The sequence below is a fragment of the Pyrgilauda ruficollis genome, unplaced genomic scaffold (assembly GCF_017590135.1).
Source record: "Pyrgilauda ruficollis isolate IOZ18807 unplaced genomic scaffold, ASM1759013v1 scaffold3, whole genome shotgun sequence".
Classification (NCBI taxonomy): Eukaryota; Metazoa; Chordata; class Aves; order Passeriformes; family Passeridae; genus Pyrgilauda; species Pyrgilauda ruficollis.
Window position 1 is genome coordinate 16,329,860 of NW_024524377.1, and position 23,287 is coordinate 16,353,146.

A 23,287-nucleotide genomic window follows, 5' to 3' on the forward strand; every position below is an offset into this window, starting at 1 on the left:
TTTTTCACTAACATGAAAAACAGCTGAAATGAGCTCTCCTTTCCTTAGACTGGATTAATGAGCAGAAGTCAAAAAGTAAATTTCACAGTGAAAAATTAGACTAAAAGCTGTGTTGAATATACAACATTTACCTGTCTAGTGCTTAACATTTGAGCAGCAAGATTGTAGTTTTCCTGCAACACCATACTTGGCAGCAACAAGCAGTCTTGCTCCTCTGCATGTTGTCTTCTTTTGCCAGCTGAATTCTTTCAGTTGAAACTCCTTGTCTAGGCTGCTCCTGCAGCAACGCAGGTGTTCCTACTCAAACATAAAGCAAGACAGACTCATGATACCCTTTTAAAAGGCATTTGTTAAATAAGGGCACTGTTACAGCTCGTGAGTTTATAAACTGATGTTCATTGTGCCAGTTTTATTTCCTGAAACGGTCAGGAACAGAAGAGGATGATACAGAAAATCCTTAAGCATTTGTGGGTGTTATGCTTTCCCGCTGAGACTAAAGAGTAATTCTATCATCTGCTTTATTACGGTTGCATGACAGTTGATGTAAAATACTTTGAAAATTTAGAAGTAACTCAGAGAATATATTCTATAGAATTTATTTCTAAAATACTAAATGTGATTACTATTTTTTTAAAATGGTAGAAAGCTGTTATTTTCAAAACAGAGTCTAGTTCACTTACTTGTTCCCTGGTATGAGAAATCTCAGCATTTGCCGTTTCAAAGTTTTTTTTAGTGTTCTTAATTTTGCTTTTCTCTGTAATCATTGTCCATGTGCAAATTATTGTCCTTTTTCTCCAAGAAGTGTCAAATCCAAAGTACAAATACTGTGAAGTGATGAAGAAGTGCAATGTAGTTTTAAAGATGTCTGAGTGAACAAAGGCTTTTCTTGACAAGTTTTTCCTTTTCACTGTCTCTTCCTTCCTCTAAATCCAAGGCAGCATTTAATTTCAGGGCTAACAAAAGAGTATATTTTCCACTTAAGGAGGACTTTTCTTTAGACTCTTTGAGGACTTTTCTGGTACCCCAATAGCTGATACCCTAATAGCTGATTTTACTTCGCATGAACATCCACTTTATGAAACACCTGTTTTGCAGCCTTAGTATTTTCTTTTTAGTTCCTTCTTTCCTGTTGGTGTTTGGGAGGTCTGTTGTACAGTAAGACTTCATTAAAATCAAGCACAAGGGCAACTCTACTGTCCTTTGTGCTGAGAATGAGATCTTGAAAAGCCAGGTTGGGTGGGGTTTTGAACTACGTGATCTAGTGGCTGGCAGGGGCAGTGGGGGTTGGAATTAGATGGTCTTCCAGGTCCCTTCCTAACCAGGCCATTCCATGATTCTGGAGTTAAAATATATATTGCCTTACTGCTGTCTTTCAGGTTAGGCAGACACCCACCCCTCAGAAGGTCCCACTGACTGCAGAACCATATTCTTGGTGCTCTGTGTTGCACCTTCTCAGTAGAGATCATAGTCCTTCATCCAAGGATGGGGGTGGAACAAAAAAAAAGCCAAAAGGTAGATTTTGTACTTTATTAACACAATTATCTTAATTTGGAGCTTAGCAATAACACACCTCTTTCATGAATGAATATCCAGTAGACCCAAGTCAAAAAAAGTTTGTCTCTCATGCATGTTCTTCTCTAACTTCACTCTTCCAACAAATCATGAAGATGGGATTATCTTTCCTTGATAGGGAAAATGGTGGAAGATACAAATGTGCATCGTTGTTCTAATACAAGGATCAAGATAATCCTTTGTCTTCGAACACTTGAGTGAGTGCTGGGAGGATAGAAAGAACAATTTAGAGGAAAAGAAAGATGAAAACAAGAGGCACATTGATGAGGATTATTTTTCTTCTAAAGGGAAAAATAAAGCATATTAAAAAAAAAAACCGAAGGAAAAAGGCGAATTAAGATCTCTTCAGAGCAGGGATGGTAAAGTATATGGACATTCACTACAAGCTTGCCCATGTTAGATTGAAATATTGTTTCTGTTATTTAATATACTACAATGAAACATGAACTCAGTGGAAACAGGAAATTACATTTTTTCCAGACCAGAGTTATACAGGTGGCCATTAAATAAAAGACTTATCCAAATCCATTGGCTAAAAAAAAACTAAAAAGCAGGACCCTGGAAGCATTACTACCATGTCACTCTTGGCTGATGGCAGTTTCAAAGACAAGTTAAAAATTGTTCTAGTTAACTCTGCTCCTAGGCATGTATTCTTATATATTCAGTTTCTCAGCTAGCAAGAGATGCTAAAAGCAAAGACAAAATGTCCTTTTATCAGCATTTTATCTTGGCATTTTCAAATGAGGCTTAGTACATTATGGCAGGTAATTATTTTGGGTTTCTTCATCTTAAACTTCTAAAATACATTCTTAAGAATGAAATTTTGGGTTGGATTGTGGATGAAGGTTAACCTTGCTGGGGTAATGGGGGAGTTGCTGCAAAGAACCATTTGTGAGTGTCAGATATAGATTCAGCACCAGTTTTCTGCTTCTTGAGAAGATCATGATGTGCACTGGCAGCTGGCTCTCTTAAAACCAGAAGCAAGCATGCTGGTTTTTTTCAAGCCATTTCACACAAATGCCACAACTTCAGGTCTCAAATGCCCATGTAAACAAGGCTCAATAACTGGGCACTTCTTTTAACTGACTTGATTGTAGGCGCTTCTATGGAAATATGTCTGAAGTGTAGTTTGTGAAATATGTTTAAAATGTGTTTGATGTCAAATAAGCGCTAGACATTTAACAGTGCAAAAATAGTCAAAATCTGTAGATTACAAAACTGTTCCTAAGATCCTCAGCCTGTAATATTGTCTTAGTAAAGTTGATCTTTTAAGTTACATTGCATTCTGGTGTAATAACCTTTTACAAATAAAATTATTAATATAATGTACTCGTTAATACCTGTTAACATAAAATATGGCAGTTGGTTATTTTGATTTGTTTCACTATCCAACTAACAAATTTTGTAAAAAAAAACCAAACAAACAGAAAAAAACACATTACCTTTTATATGTTTAAAGTGTTTTGTTTTAACAGACTATATTAACACTCACACTGTCTAGTCCAACCCTGTCTTTTAGCAGGTTCATCTCTCTCTGTATACATACATATATATATTTCCCCACAAGAATATAAAACTGCTTTTGAAAGTTTTGTTGGCAAGTCGTAAATAGTACACCATGACATTAACTCAGAAGCACTTAAGTTGATGGTCGTTCAGACAGGTAATCCATTCAAATGGGACTAGTAAAAATGCATAATTGCAGTCATTAGTTTAAAATTTGTACATTGCTTCTAACATTACTAATTTCTGAGAAAAATAATTGTTACATACTTAACATTTTCCATTACAGATGGTCTTGCATACTAAAATTATGGAGGTCTCAACAGTTAAGCAAGATATTTATTTGGACTGCTGCTTTTAAACTGTTTGAAGAAGCAAAGGGAAAGAAAGTTCATCTTAAAATCTGTATATGGAAATAATTTTAAGCTTAATGAACTACACATTTCCTTAATTTCCTTTTTTAAAACAAGCTGTAACATCAAAGATGCCAAAGGGTAATATAAGCTACAATAATATTCAACAGAACTTAACCTAGATCTTATGTTGTAATAATTTATTCAAATTAACTGTATTCTTCTGTATTTATATTTTCGGTATTTATTATGAATGATATGAAATTTGATGTATTTATTGTGGCTTATTACTGCAGTGTATATATTACAAAAATGAGCATTTTAAATATTAATATTAGTTTTTTTGTTAATTAGTGGCACTTGTATCAGTTGTATTTTTATTATATATTGTACAATATATATTGTCCATTTGTTTGCAATGAAGTAAACCAGGTTTCTACGTTACATCCTGGCTGCCAGTGCATTGTGCGTCTCATTTCTGCTCTGCAGTCACTAGAGAGCCTCTCAGCCAAGAGAGCTGCCATTAGTACTGCACCTCCTCCCTGACACCTGCAGAGCCTCCAAAGGCACTCTGTGAAATTTCAAGCATTTCTCCCATTCCTGATAGTCTGATAGAATAAGGAGAAGCAGTTTGTGTGGAATTTTTGTGTGTGTGTTCTTTTGTTTCTAAATATTTGTATGCCAATTAAATGAATAAACAGAAATGCCTTCTTAGGTATATCCATTTGCCCTTTAATGATACTACTGACTACAATTTTCTTTGGCCAGGGAAATACTGGTAATAATAATAAGGTAATCAAACAATTGTTCTCAACAGCTGTTGGAATAAAATTTTGCAACAGCTCTCTCTGGTGGACAGTTTGCAGTAATTTTATACATCAGATCATTTCAATGACAACATTCAAGTACTGCTAAATTTCAGGACAACTGCTTATTTTGAAAACTGATGATCAACACAGTTTCATTAAAAAAAATTAACAATCACAGCACAATCTCTGCTATCTTTCTTTTTATTCTGATATTTATTCAAACTGAGATGCACATTTATAAAAAATAAGTTGTTCTTAAGTTTGTTTATATGATAAATTGCGTATAGCTAAATTGTGTGCATTTTAAAAAACTGATAAAGATGAGATGCTGTGCTCTAGATTATAAGAAAATTCTCACAGGAATGAGGGTATGACGTGGTTGTAGTCTGTTGGGAGTCCCGTATTTGCTATTAGACTGCTTTTGGCATTGCCGTGAACTGTGGCTAAAAGGGCTGCTCCAGGGCTTGCCAAGCCATACTGATACAACAAAATGGAAAACTTTCAGCACTGGGTCTAATTCAAGATCCCTGGATGCCCACTCAGCAGTAGGAAGATTTAACTCTTAAGGTTCACTTGTAAGTTGATCTGTTAATAGTACTCACATTATTCTATACTCACCCTAGACTAAAGCAGCAATTACTCCCAAGGGTGATAAAAAAAAAATCCTCAGGTATGGTGGGCTGGCAAATCCCACTGCAGTGAATGGTGTCATAACCAGGTGGAGCCACGAGAAACCAGTAGGGACCTCGTGTTCACAGGCAGTAGCACCCAGAGCCACAGGCCTTGAAGTCCCAAAACGTTCAGGACCTGTTTCTTCCTGCTGGGAGCGCGGCTCAGCTGGCCTGGCCTGAAGTCAAGCTTTCTTCAGCACTTGTGGTTACACCCTGGCTGTGTAAGAGAGCACAGTGAGAGGGAGTTTAACACTGATGCCAGCTCTTCTAGTAACCTTCAGCAGTTTATACAGCCATCTGACTGAGGTACCAATTTTTACGTGCTGTGCATGGAATACTGTTCACCTTTGTTCCATTCACAGGGGCAGAGCAGGGCCTGGCTTAAAAAGATGTCTGGCTTAAAAAAACCCAAAATGACATAAAAGAGCCAGAGAACGCCCCTGCAACAAACTGCTTTTCAGCAAGCCTTTCTAATTATTAGAAACTATTAGCCAGTTTAAAGAGAACATTTTCCACAGCCAGAAGATGATGCTCCTTTTTTGTTAGCTTAAAAAAACCCCAGAATCCAACTTCCTAAACCTCTAGTCATATTTACAGATCTCTTATTGCTCTCCTAGTATTATATGATGCCTATATATGTATGTACACACACATACACACAAAAATATCTGGAAGTGTAATAGTCACTGTGACCTAAAAGTTAATTTCAGCTCTTAGTACAGAACAAAAAAAGTCACTTAAAATTTTCCTCTACTTATAGATCTCCTTCCCTCTTTTCTGGCAGGTTACAGAGAGTCCAAGTGAGACTGAACTGCTGTACTAGGTACTGCAAAATACAGACTAAAATGTCACAGTTTAAGGAACTATGAGAGTTAACATACCATAAAAAATATTATATATAATATGTGTTTTGTACTAGTGACCTATGTTAGACCAGAGAAGAAGTCTCAAAAAATGAAAGGAAAATCTTTAAAAGACCATTTTAAAATCACAGAGTTAATTTCCCTTTCTGTATCTAGAACTAAATACAAACTATAATAACTAGGTGAATTGCTATACCTAATCTCTGCAAAAAACCCTTATGTATATTGCTATATGTGCAAAACACCCAAAAAATACAAAGTGGAGCTTCTCTAGCATTGCTTAGGAAGAAGTTCCTACTTCCAAGTGCAACAGAACACTAATTTCACTTGCAATTTAAATCATACCGTGGTTTGAAATGTTAGCTCTTAAAAAAAAACAAAAAAAAAACTCAAAACAAATAGCAAAAACCCAACTGATAATCAGTAGATAAATGATGTTTCATATGTGCACACCCCAATATGACAAGCTTCTGTGAGAAACAGGTTGCATGAAGAAATGATCCTTTAGTGATATTAAAAATAATGCATTTTCTGTATAACACAAACTGAGAACTAAAAGAACAAGTGCTTTTAAACTGGTATGCTAAATACCTTGTCTTCTAGAACAGGTTCCTTGGACACTGAGTTTCCATTCCAGACCCAAGGTTCAACACAACACAGCTGCTCTCTCCCATCTCTGTGTAATCTCCCATCCTCGATCATATTCAACAATTTTCCCACTGACCTGCATTATATTTTTCCTCAGCTCCCCAGTTTTATCAAGTGCGTGTATTGGCCTTCAAATATTGGTTTGATCTGCGAAAGTAATGATCCTTTGCATTCCATTACCAAATTAAAATATTTAGCAGAGGATGGAGGCAGATTTTGTGCAGTGTTGTTCTACACAACCTTCTAGTCTCAGTGGCATAAATAACCCTTCCTGGTACAGTCTTTTCAGCAATTTCTGTTCACTCTGTCTCAAGTTATATTTTAAGTCGCACAGCTTTTATTTCCTGGGATACTCTCAGCAGGCGTCTCCAAAAGCCTTACAAAATCTGAGGCACAACTCAAAGGCATTATCAAGCCTGAAAAATAAATTAGCATTAAAGCTTCTGGCAAATTATCACTGGTCCTTGCTTATACACTTTTTTGTCTTTTAGATGACTTATAAGTACTGAAAAGAATTTTTCTTGCTTTTATTCAGAAACTGAACTCATTAGTCAGGTACCATTAAATTATGAACAGACTCCTTCCCCACCACAGAAGTAAAAAAAAACCCCACATCATCATCCATTCATCCACCAGACTTAAATTAGCACTTATCTGTTGTGATATTACTTACTTACTAGGACTTATTAGATTTATTATTAGTGTATTTTTGTCCTATTCAGCCTTTAATACCCACTCCTCCAAATTTATTCTCAGCTTAATATTTGATCATGCAGCCAAATACTTTTGTCTTCACTTTATAAATTTTAAAAAGTTGATTATATATTTGATGATGCTATATTATTTTCTATAACATAGAATTTCTATTTGCTATATTATTTTCTATTAGCAGAATAGTTAAGAAGGCCAAGGTCTCACTCAGACTGATAAATCTGAAATCAGTCCTTTGTAAAAGGGGAAACAGAAACAAGAAAAAAAATAATATGCAAGTGTTGGCACAAGAAATTATCTATGGATAACATTAGAAACCTGTGAGGTAAATATTGCATAAATCACTAGAAGGTAGGGGCAGAAGTTTACTAGATAACATGTAATTTAAAAGCAATAATGAACAGAATGCTGAAAAAATGTGTGAATGTTAAGCAGCTCAGAAGCCTACTACAATAAAACTTTATAATAATTTTTTAAGTCCATGAAATATAAAAACCTATACAAGAAGTGTTGGCTAAACAAAAGATTAGTATCAAAATAAGCAGATTTTCTACTAAAATAATCATAAATACATATTTTAGTGAAATTACTTTTTTCTTCTACAAAACAACTGACTTTCTAGAAGCTGAGCACAATGTGGTATCTATTTGGCTTTGACCTGATGGTCTAATTTTTCAAATGAAGAAACTTAAAAAATAGAGAAAGTTCACTGAGTAAATTATTACAAAACAGAGTCAGCCATTTGAGCATAAAAACCATACATATAAAGTGTATTGGGTTTTAGACAGCAGACAATAATTTCTCACAACACTACAGAGAAAATTAGTCGTCTTCAGAAGTACTTACAGTATGTCAAAAACCCCACACATATGGCCCCTAAGATAAGAGAACTAACAGGATCCATAAATCAGTGGTCAACATATAAAGTCTTATCACAGAAATATTGTAAACAAAATATAACCAGGATCCCAATTATCTTTGGTATACCAGAGTCCCAGGGAATCTCATATGACACATTTTATATCCAGCTTAAGAGGGAAAAGAAACTCTTTAAACATTTTGCATTTAAACGATCACATTAAAATCCAATATATGCATATGATCACAGTTCAGAATGGTTTTTTTAATAAAATGCTTCTGGCCTATAATATCAAATCTTAATTGTTCTGGCCAAAAATCCACTTCTGGAAAGGGTCTGATGGATTACAGACTGCCAAACTCGGATGCTCTCCATTTCCTGTAAGGCACATATGTAGTGCTTCATTGTATAGAGTTTGATCCTAAAAAAGGAGGAAAAGAAAAGTGAACAAACAATGAACATGCTAGTTCCCCCCGCAGCTCCTCCCCGAAGCTGGGTGCTAAAGAGTAAGCTCGTACAGGTGGTGCAGAGGGGGCTAGAAAATACACAAGTAGTGTGTAAATGCCAACTTGCTTTGTTAGGAAAATTTTGTAAATTATTTTAAAAATACAAAATATCTGAATTGACTTCCAGGTGGATGTCTAGACAAACACACTAAAGGATATCAACTGGTTTTTTAAGTGACATTCCTACTAGTGACATCAAGTTTTGATCTGTAACTGAAAAGCTGAAATTACCTCCATTTTCCGGCCAAAACTAAACTTCCATTTTCTTAGCTTCAAAGTTTTTGTTTTGTTGGCGTTTTGGTTTTTATTGAAAATCCAAAATTAACTAATAAAAATGTCATTTCACTGCTCAGGATATATACCTTCTGGTGCAGCCACTGCTCTTCCCCAACAGCAAAGGTTTTCTGGCCTTTGTAGGTGCACTCACGAAGCTGCACAGGTCCCTTGGAAGCATGCAGACAAAGCTCCTTCTGAATATTATGGCGAATTTCATGATGTGCAGAATATTCAAAGTACTATTTAAATAAATTTTTAAAAAGTTTGGTAAACAAACACGAAAGTATTAAACTAAATTAAGCCTTTCAAATTTGCATACACAAAATAATACATTTCTTATTCAAAAATTTGAGACTACAGAATAATTCCTCTGATTTTTAGCATAGACACTTCAAAAGTGTTTACAAAACTAAAAGCAGTTTTTAGTAGTAATGCAATACTAATTTATACTTGTATGTATAAATTGGAAATAACATTTGCTGCATGTGTGATGCAAAATTTTACTCCCACACAGACCATATATAATTTAAGGAGACAAACTGAAGAGTAGAGATAGTTTAAGATACCTTAAATTTTGGCATTTCTTAACTAAAAATCTCCATTCAATTCTGTTGCTAGATTTTGGTTTTTCTTAGAGCAACCAAAAAGAAGAGTTGTCACACAAAACAATGCAGCAACAAAACAGCAATTTTTGCTGCTTGATCTAAACAATAAATGTGAACAATAGGATGCAATATAGCCTCTTGTGAGGTAACCATTAGAAAATTATAAGCATGTATTTTGTGAGCTCATTTTACCATGATTTCCTGACAGCAGAGTACTCGTAAGGCTCAGCTATAATTTTGATCCTAACAGGGATTTTCTTCTAAAAGTTACAGACACAGCTCTTCTTTTACTCCTTCAGCCCTAACTTAACATTTGGTCTCTTCCTTTTCTCCCACATTTACCAGCAGAGTCCCTAACATCACATCTCACTTTCTTGCCTCTGGATGTCAGCCACCTTCATCATATCTTTCCTTTGAATATGAAGGCCAGGCTCAGTTATCCCCCTTGGCCTCCTGTTTTCCAGCAGTCAGCAGCAATCACCTCCTCACTACCTTGGGAACCATGGGAACAGCACTGAGGAACAAACAGGCATCCCACTCTTAAGTCTCTAGGACCAACATTAGTCCTCAAAACAGGTAGTGAAGGAGTGACCTACCTAGTCATTTAGCTCTCAGACATAGTAATTTACTCTTCATCTGCCGATCTGACTTAATCTGTCCTTTTATTTTTGGAATTTAACATCTCTGCAAGCCCTGAAAATAATGACTTGAAAGCTATGTTTAGAACTTTATTAATTTTGGATATTGAGATGGGCATGCTCCCAGCCTTCAACATTCTAAAAAGGAAGAATAATACACAACTGATGTACAACTCTGAAAACCAGGTTCTCTTTTCAACTCCCATTTCAAATATATGGACGAAGATGGCAGCATGGGAAATATCAGCCTACACTGCTGAAAGTCTGGTAAAGAATAGAGGACAACTGAAAACAGAGCATTGTAATGAGAAGGGTTAAGGAAGCAGATATGCATCTCTTAAGCATTATCAGCAAAATCAGATTTTTGAAGGCTGGCATTTAAAGGCATTCAGACTGTTATTTTGTAGCAGGAGGGAAAACAAAAAACATAACACTAGAAAGAATAGAATTTTAGTATAGCCCAAGATAACTTAAGAGAACAATAGAAACATACAGCAGATCTCTTAATACAATATCTTTCTACAGGGCTCCCAAATTAATGACTGTGACAATGTGAAAAGGCTAATAGTATTAATTCACAATCAAATAAAACCCCAAATTCAATCCTGTAAGAAGCTAACATAATAGGGTAGTTCTTAATCTAGACAGCATGCCATGTCTCACAAAAAATTATTAGGAAGAAACTGACTAGGATTATGTGTCTCAATTTTCACAGTGCCATCAATGTGCCATGGATATCTTTTAAGATTGAAAAAAAAATTTATTAACACCCTCCCCTCCCATAAGATAACAATTATATTCTAATAAAAACTTTTAGACCTTTGCTGACCTTTAATTATTAAGGATCACTTTTAAAGGCAACAGAGAAATGTGCATTTCTGGGCAGGGAAGGAGATGTTCTTTTTGTTAGTATTACAGTAATGATGGAACAACTCAGTATCTGAAATCTATTGCAAGTCATATTGTAGAAGGAACAGAGCACCATGGCTGCCTCCAAGAGCTATGGACCAAAGAGAGCTCCTCTTGAACAAACGGAATCATATTATTCACTTGCATTAGCCAGTGCAGGATAGGCCACTTTGACCTCACACTGTGAGGCTGCAAGCATGATAGGGAAGGTGGCTCAGGCCTGGACACTTGGTCTCCCATTGGCTGAATTCCAACCAACATCTTCCTTGACAGTGCGAATCCTGGTGACAGAGAAAGAAGCAATAGGAGGAAGCATAAGGAGAGGAAGAATTAAGAAGACAACACTTATAAGACAGGAGTAAGGGTGGCATGAAAAGGTTTTGCATAGAAAAGAGAGGGCAAGTGAAGCAGTGCAAGTGTGTTTGAAATCTGAATTTGTATATTGAAGTTAAAACATTAGAAACAGGACGTGACATGAAGAGTGGTATGGAATTTTTCTTTAAAAATATATATAGGAATTAACTGTTTAAGAAAATAAAGGAAAAAAGAGATAGAGAGAAATTGCATGTTAAAAATTAGTCAATTTCTCTAAAATTAATTAAAAGTTTCTATACAGTAAAGCTACAACAGAAGAAAGAATAAAAACCAGGTATTAAATATTTTACCTGGTTTCCTCCAAGTCCATGACAAGAATACATAATCAAGGGTTTGTCACCATGGTTATTTTCACCAACATCCAGACACATGCGGTTACCTATATTTTTTAACTAAAGAAAGGGTGTTGTCAGGATAAAAAAGCTCAGTAGAATGACTGGAGAAACTCAAACTCTCTCAGTCATACACAAAAGTCACCTTTAGTTAACAACAATTACAGCAATTAGTTCATTTTTACTTTCTGCTAAGCTCAACTCTAAAAATCCTGTTTCCTCAGGTAATCTTTTCTAACTGAAAGCCTAGTAACTACAGTCACACATGGAGTTATTAGCCTGCTCTGTACAATGTTACTGTGATTCAAATCACACTTTGAACACATACATGTAAAATATTTAAAACAGGAGGAAGGGAAAGTTTTATTTGTAGATACACGCTGAAAATTCATGTTCACCTCAAGTTAAGAGCTATTACTTTTTTTGTTTGTTTTAGCAATGCAATGTCTAAAGTTATTTGGCAGGGAAAATGACTTTTGACATAAATGAAGAATGAAAATGACACAGCTATTGACAAAGCTATAAAAGGTATGCAGAAGAGATTCTTCGTCCAGAGTAGTGACAGAAAACCCTGGAGCAGTTAAAGATAAAGTCTAAAAGCTATGGCTAAGGTAGTACAAGAGATAAGCAAACTTCCTGGACTATGAAGAATATAGGAAGTAATTAAAATGAAACTTACATATCCAGAAAACAAAGGATTCAGGTCTGGCACATATGCTTCTGGATAAACATTACTGAGGTACCAGGTAAAATTTTTACACTGCAGGCGCTGCCTTAAATCAAGTCTTTTTGATATGTCTCCAAATGTTTTCTGTTAAAGGAAAGGAGGTAAAGAAGGATGGAAGATAAATATATTGACATTCATTTTGCACATGTAAAGCTATGATATTCTGTATAGAACTAGGCAAGTTTTAAGCTTCCTTGGTTGATTTTTTTTCTTGTTAATGCTGTACTACTACAGTTACTGCTGTCTTTCAGTGTCATAACACCACTGACATCCTACCTGCAGCATTTCAAAGCACTTGCAAGAAAAATACATGGCAAGATGGAAAACATAGAAGTATCTTTAATCCCCAGAAAGTTTTAGCAGAGTGCCATGAAGAGGGAAAGTCCAAGTAAGAACATACTGATTACAGCCATAAAGCCAACTGATCGCACTAAAAGTGTACACTGAAACAACAAACTGGATTAATGAAATAATTAGCATAATATCCAGTACAATGTAGAATCTCCCAAACAAAATTCAGTTGTTTAGCTGCTGAGCATGCCTAGGAAATTTAATGCTTTCAGTGATGCAATAATCACAAAAATTTGTCACATGAAGGGGGAAAAATAGCTCCTAAAAGAAAACTTAGAATTCTAGCTGTGCAGAAAACGTACAAAATAAATAAGCCAACACCCAACCTCAATCCCAATTATTTATTTACTTGAAAATAACTGACTTTTTAAGCAGACAGAGACAGGATGGTTATCCATCATCAAGTAACTTTTGTTCTGCTGCTAAAGAACCACAAAACCTGCTTTTTGAGTAAGAATACTCAGCAGCTTGAAACTAACAAGACATTTTTCTCACTCCAGAAAATAAGTTAGTTTACATTGTCTACATCCATTAGTTTCTCTCATGTTCCTGCATCTGCACAATGCAAACAACCCAGGAGAATCTATTTAAAAAAACACCAACAAAAAAACTCAAAAATCAACCAAAAACCCCAATAAAAAACCTCAAAAACCATACAAAATCAACATTCATCACCCAAACAATTGAGGTTTTTTCATGTTTGTTGGGGCTGCAGCATTAAGCAAACTAAACAGTCTTTTAATTAAAATATCTAGAATCCTTACATACTTTGTCAATAAATAACTTTTGCTCACCAAAACTTTCACCGCAGCAAGTGTGATTTCTAATACCACCACCACCACCTACTTGTTTCACAATTTTTGCTGCCTCTGTGTTTCTTCGGTAAAATATTTCTTTATATTCATCCATCCACACTTCTGCAAGGCGAACTTGATTACGTGTGATCACCTGAGTACCTTTTGGGAAAGTATGGGGACTCTTGCTGCGAAAGACATGGCCAACAACAGAGCAAGGCATGATCTCCAACTGTCCACCACATTGCCATACCTAATAATAACATTTAGTGTGTAAGTACACTGCAATTAGAATTCAGGGAGTGGACAAAAATTCAGAAATACTATTGTTTGCCAGAACACATCAAACCACTAGCAAGAGTACATACATCAGGCATACCATTAGTGAATTTCCTAATCATATAAGCTCTGGAAACACACATTTCAGATAGCAACCCTAAAAGCATTTTAAAAAACATTAAAAGCAGTTTAGTGAGCATGCTTGTATTTTATTTCATAGGTAATTAGTAACTCAAATTTCCTTGTCCTAGTTGGCTGATTGAGCAGAGGAGTCGATATCTAATACTAATTTATTCTCAAATCCCCTGTACACTGTCAGCATAGAGGCAGTCGCTAATTAATGAGCTAAACTTACTCTGAAAGACATTTCTATATTTTCACCTCCCCAAATTTCCATTTCTTCATCATAGCTTCCAATGTGTTCAAAGTAGTCTTTTGATATTGAAAAGAGACCTCCAGCAAAAGTAGGTGTTCTGCAAAAACAAAATTTTACTGAGAAAGACAGAACGTTTTTTTAAATATAGATGTGAAATCATGGTGCAAGTGTTCTAGGAATTTTCCATGCACTTGTTCGTATTTCACTACAGTGATGCATATTCCTGGCATAGATAATACTTCTAGCACTTAAATATGTTCACACAGAGTCTCACTTGACAGCTTATTGACATTTATTAAGAACTTATTCAGACTAACAATTGCTGGCATAAAAGAAAGCATCAGGAAAAAAAACAAATTTTCTCTGTATGGAGGAAATCGAGCAAAAGTACAACTCCTGCAGACCAGTAACTGTCTGTGGACAAAGCAGGTACAATTGTTATCAAATGCACTACTGTATAAGCCTGATATTTGCATGCTCTGACCCTTTTTGTCATTCTTTCAAGTAAAGTGAATGAGAAGACAGAATCATTGTACTGTCTCTGAAAATAACTTTATAATCCTCCTCCGTGCCTCCCCCCTAGGAATATAGGCAATTTCCACTGTACGTAGAAGAAGCAATGCAGAGCAATTACTACCTTAAGGAGGCTATATTTTTATGAATGCTTTAAAATGTGGTTTGTAAAGAAAGTATTACAAAAAACATCTAAGATGTTAAGATGTATCATTATACTCATCCGAAGAACTAATTTATTTACAAACTATTGTTCATAAGATAAACGCTATGAAAACAGGATTTAAATAGTATTCAAATTAAATTTACCTAATTGGATAGGTTTCATCCTTTCTTCTTTTATTCTCATGTTTAGGAAGAGACTCCCATCCAAATGACAAACTCCAATCAAAATTTCCTCTGTTGTGGCTACGCACATAAGGAGATGGTTTACTGAATTCAAAGGTATTGAGATCGATAGAAGCAATGTCAGGGCTTACAACAGCAACAGGATTCTCAGCTATTCTTGCCAATAATGGCTCTAACCAGCCATAAAAGCATTCACCTGTGGAGAAAATGGGAACACTGAATTTTTGCTTGGCTATAAAGTAGTACACAGGGTATGTTTTAACATGTCCAGCAAGCCAATATGGACTATTTTTAAATAGCATTGTTAATTGTACTTTCAATAATATGAAATAGCAATAGGAAAGATAATATATTGCTAACATTTATAACTCATAAAAAATCTGCAACATTAAATTAAAGACAACAGCATTATAAACCAGACCTGACATGTTTACAGGTTACACTTACAATGAGCATCCAGGAAGGTAAGGGTCTCTCCTGTTGCTACTGAAGCTCCCAACAGCCGTGCAGTGATCAGACCTTTTCTTTCCTTCTGACGGACCACTTTAACTATTTGAAACTGCTTCACATATTCATCTAGTTTATCATGCAGGTACTCTAGAAAGAGAAATCAGTGTCAGGATATTCAGTGTATACACAGGCCACTGCCCAAAATGTTACACTATTAAGTGAACAAGATAAACAACTCACACTAACCCCAGAAATTATCTCTACATCAAAGCCATAAAAATTCCTATCTGCTGAAGGTTATTTTTAGGGCCTAAGTGTTTTGGGGGTAGAGGTGTAGGAAGAGATGACCAGCAGACAAAAGGAGATGGAACATTAAAATAATTCTGAACAAGAAAGGTTGCGCTAGTACATCTCTGATGCAGTGTTAACCGTTTGAATACCAATTCCATTTTCATAGTAAATGGATCTCATACTTACATTATCTGCAGAACATACAAATTCTTTCCTTAATGATGGCACATCTACACAGTTTTCAAAGGCTACAGTATTTACAACAGCAACAGAAGCCATATAAAAAACTAAGTGTTCCGATTTTGAGAAAGAAACCCACACCTCTCATGAAACATCCCACAAAATCTTTTTTATTCTGCCCATCCTAAGTATTAAACTGTACTACTGAACATACTTCACATCCAAGTGTTTCCATATACTCAATATAGACTTGCAAAAAAAGTGTAAATACATTAGTAGAAGTCTGTATAAACATGTTCATCTGAAGCTAAGCATACAAAGTTTTTTGAACTTGCATTCGTGTTTACACCAAGTATATATATAATTATTTTTGAGAGTCAGCTTGACTGTTGAAGATTATTTTGCCATTAAATAATTTTGCTTTCTAATAAAGACACTGCCCTTTATATTAATGAAATTTATTTGCCTAAAGACAGCCACTGTGATAAAATGCAAATTTCTAGAACTCTGGCCAATTTACACTTGGATACTTTGTTCTACAAATTGCAATTGGTTTGAAACAAAAATAACAAAGCCACTTATCATGCAAGCAGTTATGCAGATAAATCAGCATCAGAATTGGAAAAAAAAACAGAAATGGAGTTTAAAAACCTTTTAAAGCACAGGAATTTCATATTTAACTACCTTATGGAAAAAATGGTGGGGGAGGGCTATTTTATATTTAAAAAAAAAAAGAAAGAAAAACCACTTCAAATACTGTTATACATGTCAGTAGTGGTAAAGAGACCTTAGCCAATTTATCTGCAATCCTAACCTCTTCAATTAAAAACAAAAACAGAAGCAAAAGCAGGAAGACTTCTTACCATCTACACTGGCATCATCCACCAAAATAATCTCTTTCAGCAGTATGGCAGGAGCTGTGTACATCACACTGTGGACAGTTCTGAGCAGAGTTGACCACGCTTCATTATGGAAAACAATGATAATGCTTGTGGTTGGCAACGGCGGGCAGCGCTTAAACTTTTGCTCAATACATCTACAAATTACAAAGTGTCAGGGGTTATAAAATGGACAACAATTTTTTACTCAAACAAATGCTTCTTTCTAGTACAAAACTTTATAACTATGGACATTAAATTGTCCTGCTTTTCTGCTCTCTATCCTAGCTTTGGAGTGCAAAGGTACGTACTTCAGCTGAAGCAGCGGTTCAGAGTATTTTTTTTAATATCATGATTGAGAATTGAACAACTTAGTTTTGCTTCTGCCTCACACACATTTGAGTGCATTTCATATAATACCAAGGCCTTCTTCAGGAAAAAATATTTTATGGAGAACAGCAGGTACTGACTAAGCTAACTCAAAAGTCACTGCTGAAACCTAAGAACACAAAGAATATTTGTTAGAAAAATTCAGAGTTTGCAAGGAAAATATAACCTATCTAATTCAAATTTCAAAGCTCTGTAGAAATGCTATGTAAGGCTTAGGGCAGCATGTCCCATTCAAGTGATACAATTTTAAACCCACAGTTTTTCAAGACTGACATATCCTAAACATAACTTTAGATCCAATGGCAAGTCAAGATGACAATGCTGTATTCATAAGTTGTACACTTACTGTTTAGGGCCTGGAGGATACCCCAAGGTAATAACCACAGTCATTGCCTCACAAAATACACAAGCACAGCCTCCCCAGTTATGCTCTAGGAGAGGTTATGGTGAGCTGCACTGTATCAGCAGCAGCTCAGTAAATTCAGCCACTCCTGCCACAGATGGCTGACAACATTTTATCTGACGCTGACAGAGACAGCTCATAACTAAAACCCACTCTCCCACTCTACCCAAGTCCTATAGTCTACATTTAAAAAATTCTTCCATGCTGCAAGACTGCTGCTGAGATCTTCCATTCCCTTGTTCCCCCAAGTTTATAAATCCAAATTTAGTAAATTGTGCCGAAATTCCTAATTTATTAAATTAAATTATGTAGTTTTATTAACACTGAATGCTAAAAAAGTGACGGTGGGGTGGTGTTTTAATTGGAAAAATGTTGAAACCACATTTTTATTCTAAGTAAAACTAAGCACGCTTCCTGAAAGTTACTCATAAATTTTAGCCTTAAAGGCAAAATCAGAACACCTTATTTAACTATGGTTACTTTGAATTCAAAACCATGAAAGAAGCGAGCTTTTCTAAGCATTCTTAGCTTTGGCACTGTGGATCACTATGTACAGCCAATCATTATGTATAGCTAGGAGACTTTCCTAAACTATCACCTACTGCTGAATTCAAATCACTTTGCAGGCTGAATTTCTGAGAAGTTTTTCAACTATCAGGAGATACACATTTCAACTTACTCAGGAGGTCGAGTGTCTGGTCCAAGATCTCGGTGTAAAGAAATCCTATCACTTGCAAATGCATTAAAACAGTGTTTCTCTTCTCCAGCCTGTTTTTCTTTCTGTTCTTCTGAATTTAAGTTGATGGTTTTAAATGCTTTGCCAGAAGCTCCAGGAGCATTAGGATCTTGAAGGGGCCGATCTAGAAAGGGTTTCAGTTCCACTGCAGTATAGTGCCCTGGCAAGCAGAGTCTCTCTCCAGGAACCTTAGTTTGCCTAATGGGTGCTTTTATCTGCATTTTTGGCTTTGCACCTTTGATATTGTTCATAGCATTTAACACAAGACCTAATACGTGACTTTTCTTTCCAACAACTGGCTCAATCCCTGCTTCATCCTTAAAATCTTGAACACCCACTTCTCTTTGTAATAAAAATAAAAATACCAGAAAGACAAACACAATAATGCTAAATTTCCAGAGTTTCCAGTGAAAAAATGTCTTAAATAGTTTAGGTGTCCTTTTCAAGGCCATTCTAGTTTTAAAAATTTTCACACAACGAATACAGTTTGTTCCTCTTGTTGAAGAACAGTTGTTCGTCAAATAATGTCACAGCATTTCTTGAAATTATAACACCTGTAAATTAAAACAAATAGTATTAATTTAGAAATCTGGTATATTCAACTATGTAAAGCCATAAGAAATTAATGGGAAGGAATTAATTCACAGCTCCCAAAAGTCAAACGCTATGCATGCTACATCACTTAAAGATACATCAAACCTATCTGTAAGATACCCAAAATGCCCTTCCTCTGCTTTTTGCTTTGGGTTTTATTTGTTAAATACACTTCATATAGAAGAACCAGAAATTAGGCATACCATCAAGAATAAAACATTATTTCTACACAGTGCCACTGCTTCAAGTTTATTTTCTTCCAAGTAGTTTGTTTAAAATTAGAATAAAGTCTTATAGAAGCAGGGAATTTTAGTTCAGTGATGGGACAGAAGAAGAACAGGTGGCATCAATACATTAGTTCAAGCTGCATGTCAGAAAGAGCCATGTGGAAAGTGAACTAAAATATAGGAAAGTCTTTTCAATCAACTTATTCCAACAATTTTCAAGTTTCCGCCATTATTTTTTTCACAGACAAGTAATTATTCACTTGCTTTCAAAGACAAAATTATGAAAGACATTTGAGGACCAAAATCCAAGTGATTTGAATTAAATTCTCCCTGCCAAACTGGCAGTTTACAAGGGGATAACTTCTGCCATCAGCCTAAATAGCTAAAATAGCCATTCAGGGAATAGCTTAATTTTTGTCTAAATTGCTTGTATGTGAATCAAGAAGAGAAATAAACAGCTTCTAGCTCAAAGCCACACTTCCCACTTGCTAACTACTGACCACAAAATTGCAAAAAGCTACTTTTCTATTTATTCCTCTGAAATACAAGTAGATCTCAACTGGAGTAATATATACTCAGAAAGAGATACAAGTCAGAGAAAACAAAAACCCCCACCCCTTACCTGCTTTTCTTCAAGAATCTGCAGGAGAAACTAAGCATCTAGATTTCTTCACATTATACTGTTTTTTCAAAGTTTATATCAGCTTAATAAACCCATACATTCAAACTACAGTGTTTTTACCATAGAGTTATTGTTAAAAGAATGCAGAGGGGAAGCATATTAGATCATACTAAAAGGTACCAAAAACATGCTTCTCAACTCACAAAATTTCAAAAAACCCAAACCAAACAAACCAGTCCACTTCTGTGTCACATATTATTTTCCCATTTTTCCTTACTGCTTAAACATTTGAACTGCAATACTGATACCTTTATATGGAATACTACAAATAAAAACTTTCTTCCCTTTGAAAGAATTGCAACCAAATTACCAAACTGCCAGACTGAAAAATGTCTTGTTTTCACACAATGTCTGGTGGGTTGGTCTTGACTGGCTGCCAGACACCAACCCAGCCACTCTCTTGCTTTCCATCCTCAGCATGACAGTGGGGACAAAATAAGATGGAAAATCACATGGGTTGAGCTAAGGACACCGTGATCACTTACCAGTTACTGCCACAGGGGAAACAGACTTGTAATGATGAATTTGAATTTACTGCCAATTAAAAATAAGTAGGATGGTGAGAAACAAAGGCTCAAACTACCTCCCCTGGCTCAGCTTCACTCCTCCATTCCCAATTCTTCTCTCTCTTCTGACCTAGTGGTCAGAAGGAATGAATAATAAGGGCTGTGGTTAGCTTGTAAGACTTCAGCACTCCTTCCTCCTCACACTTTTCCCCTGCTCCAGCACAGGCTCTCTCCATGCAGTGCAGTACTCCAGCACAAACTGCTCCAGCCTGGGCCATCCACGGGTCACAGCTCCTGCCAGGATCTTGCTCCTGCATGGGCTGTCCAAAGGCTGCAGCTTTCTTCAGGGTAAACCCACCTGCTCCGGCCTGGGGTCCTGCACAGGCTGCAGAGTGCATACCTCCTCTGGGGTGGTCCTTCACGGGCTGCAGAGAAATTCTTTGCTACAGTCTTCTCCATGAACTGCAGGGGGAATATCTGCTCCAGTGCCTGCAATACCTCCTCCCCTCCTTCTTCACTGACCTTGGGTTCTGCAGAGTTTCACATTTTTCTCACTCCTATTTCTCACAGCTGCTGTGCAGTATTTTTTACCCTTTCTTAAATACCTCGTCACAGAGGCACCACCTGCTACAGTGGGTGGCTCAGCTTTGGCCAGCAGTGGGTCTATTCTACAGCTGGCTGGAACCAGCTGTATTCAGCCCTGGATGAGACTGGAGGTGGGGTCAGCCCCAGGTCTCTTAGCACAGAGGCCACCTGTGCAGTCATCCTCACCTCCTAACCTGGCCATGAAAATGCAATATACAATGTAAAACACCAACTATATGGACAGATCACCACTTAGCATTGCAGGGACTACTGTCTCTTCAGGTTGCTAACCAGGAATGATTTCCTAACACCATCAAAAAGAAAATCACATTACTGTTTTGCAGTGCACCATGCACAAGCATGTAAGATACTAATAAATCTGAAAGCTTAGAAATCAATAAGCAATATAAATATATCCTCCTCAAATGGAAAAAAACAAACCAAACAGCTGTATATATACCTCTATCTATCCATACATATATTTGAAATACATGATGTCATAAGAGGCATTCGAAACGAGACATGTGGAGAATGCTGCCACAACACTCGTATGAAATGTGTCTGTCCCCAGAAAAGAACCTTCCCTGGAGTTAGGTGGGTTGTAGAAGACAGCAACACAAGTTAACCCTTTCAGCGTGGATTAGAACACTCTACCAGCATGCCATGCACAGAAAGAAAAGACGTTTCTTTAGGAAAGGATCAAGTGACAGCCTTGGAATATTATGTGCAGCAAACACCAGGTGGACAGAGGCTTGATTGCCACAAGCATACAGCAAAACCTTTTGATATAGACAAATGCTGAGTGTAGCTTTGTTGACAAAATATCTGATAGGGATATTGCTTACAATAAGAGAAGAGTTCTTTGTCCCACAAAAGAGTAGCAGTTTCCAGAACAGAAGCTGCATTGTCCAAAGAACTTTTGCCATGAAAGCTGTATTTAACTTAGGGTTTTTACCAGGATAATTTTGTAGTCAGAAATACAATCTTTATTCCCCACAAATGCCTCTCACATTTTCATGGCATAGCAATGTGTCAGCAAACACAGACCAAGCTACTATTCAATGCTCCAGGACATGATGAAGAAATATGTCGCATGATTAAACTCCCTGGGGTGACTGTTTAGCAAAGTGTTTAATCTTCTATTCATTAGTGTTATTTTCACTAATAGTAGTCTGGATTCCTACAGCCCTTTGAAATAACTAGCCCTAAACATCTGCAGTTGGATTTTTTTTTTTTTAAGAAAATAACCAGAAAACTAAAATGTACTACTGAATTCTTCTAAAAGTGCCAAAAAGCAGCTGCCACACTACTTCAAACCACATCACATGGGCAGTGTGAGAATTCAATGCAGTCTATGTTACACTATGCCACCCACTGGTTCTGATGTCAGACTGCCTGCAAAAACTCTTACAAGAAAGCCTTGCTAATGCAGCCAACAAGTAGAAAACCCTGAAATTTTTGTTAGCTTGATCTAAACAACACTGTAGAGAATAATCTTTTATAAAAAAGTGAAGGTATCATAATCCTAAATCATCAGAAATTCTTTCCAATCATAAGAGACAAAATTCATTTGGGTTAGTATCAACAATATATTTGACCTCAGGTTGTTTTTTTTTTTTTTTAAAAGTATTTAAAAATCCACTTTTCTTCTACCCGAATGTTAAACAGGTTTCAAATGTTTCCTGACAATACTGCTTATAGAACATAAAAATCTAAAAGAATAAGTAAAAATACTAAAACCAAAACAAAAAAAAAATCCTAAAAAATTTGGAAAAATAGGGGAAAATGGTTCAGAATTATTCTAATCAAAATCAATTAACTACATAACTTGGCTTCAACTTGATCGAATTCTTCTATAATTCGAGAAGCACAGTCTCACAGAAAGTTTGTCTATTTCTCCTTGTTACCAAAGCATACAATCCCTTCCTCAAACCTTAGAGTCCCCTTAATCAAAGGTGGGTGTGAATAAAAACACTGACCAAATACTTTAGGAAAAAACCAAACAAACCTGACAATGATGATCAACTGCAAATTAGCAACCAAATTAGCAAAAGTCTGACAAAGATATTCAGGGTATTTTAACTGTAAGAAGTGGTACTTCCACTACTGGCATTTCTGAATTTAAAATTCTGAACAGGGTTTTTTGTTTTGTTTGCATGAGTATCAATGTAGGTGCTACTAAAACATTAGTTACTGAAATAATCAGTTTGGTAAATGATATTTTCATCTTCTACCACCATGGAAATTGATGCTTTTTTATACTGGCAAATAAATCTAAAAAAAAAATCACTGAACCAAACTGTACTTCCTAAAAGTTCATCTCAGAGGAACATCCATTCACATAAGC

The 23,287-nt window shown here is 36.0% G+C and overlaps 1 protein-coding gene across 1 annotated transcript; it reads right to left on the reverse strand.

Annotated features, from left to right (window-relative positions):
* Window positions 1-8,093: 8,093 nt before the first annotated feature.
* GALNT3 (polypeptide N-acetylgalactosaminyltransferase 3) lies at window positions 8,094-18,798 on the reverse strand. The gene is made up of 10 exons (XM_041473326.1): window positions 18,290-18,798; window positions 16,803-16,975; window positions 15,466-15,615; window positions 14,980-15,214; window positions 14,137-14,254; window positions 13,555-13,755; window positions 12,310-12,441; window positions 11,589-11,690; window positions 8,858-9,010; window positions 8,094-8,410 (listed from the first exon to the last, which is right to left on the reverse strand). Exons 1-10 carry the CDS (start codon window positions 18,796-18,798, stop codon window positions 8,288-8,290), a joined length of 1,896 nt encoding a protein of 631 aa, XP_041329260.1. The 3' UTR covers window positions 8,094-8,287.
* Between the last annotated feature and the right edge of the window lie 4,489 nt (window positions 18,799-23,287).

What these genes read in the sequence shown, in the direction of transcription:
- GALNT3 (XM_041473326.1), bottom strand. Translation starts at nt 18,798, where the DNA reads ATGGCCTTGAAAAGGACACCTAAACTATTTAAGACATTTTTTCACTGG. An exon ending in ATGGACTTGGAGGAAACCAG is followed by an intron (nt 9,011 to 11,588) that starts GTAAAATATTTA and finishes TTATTTAAATAG; the next exon opens with TACTTTGAATATTCTGCACA. An exon ending in AGCAGTGGCTGCACCAGAAG is followed by an intron (nt 8,411 to 8,857) that starts GTATATATCCTG and finishes CTCCTTTTTTAG; the next exon opens with GATCAAACTCTATACAATGA.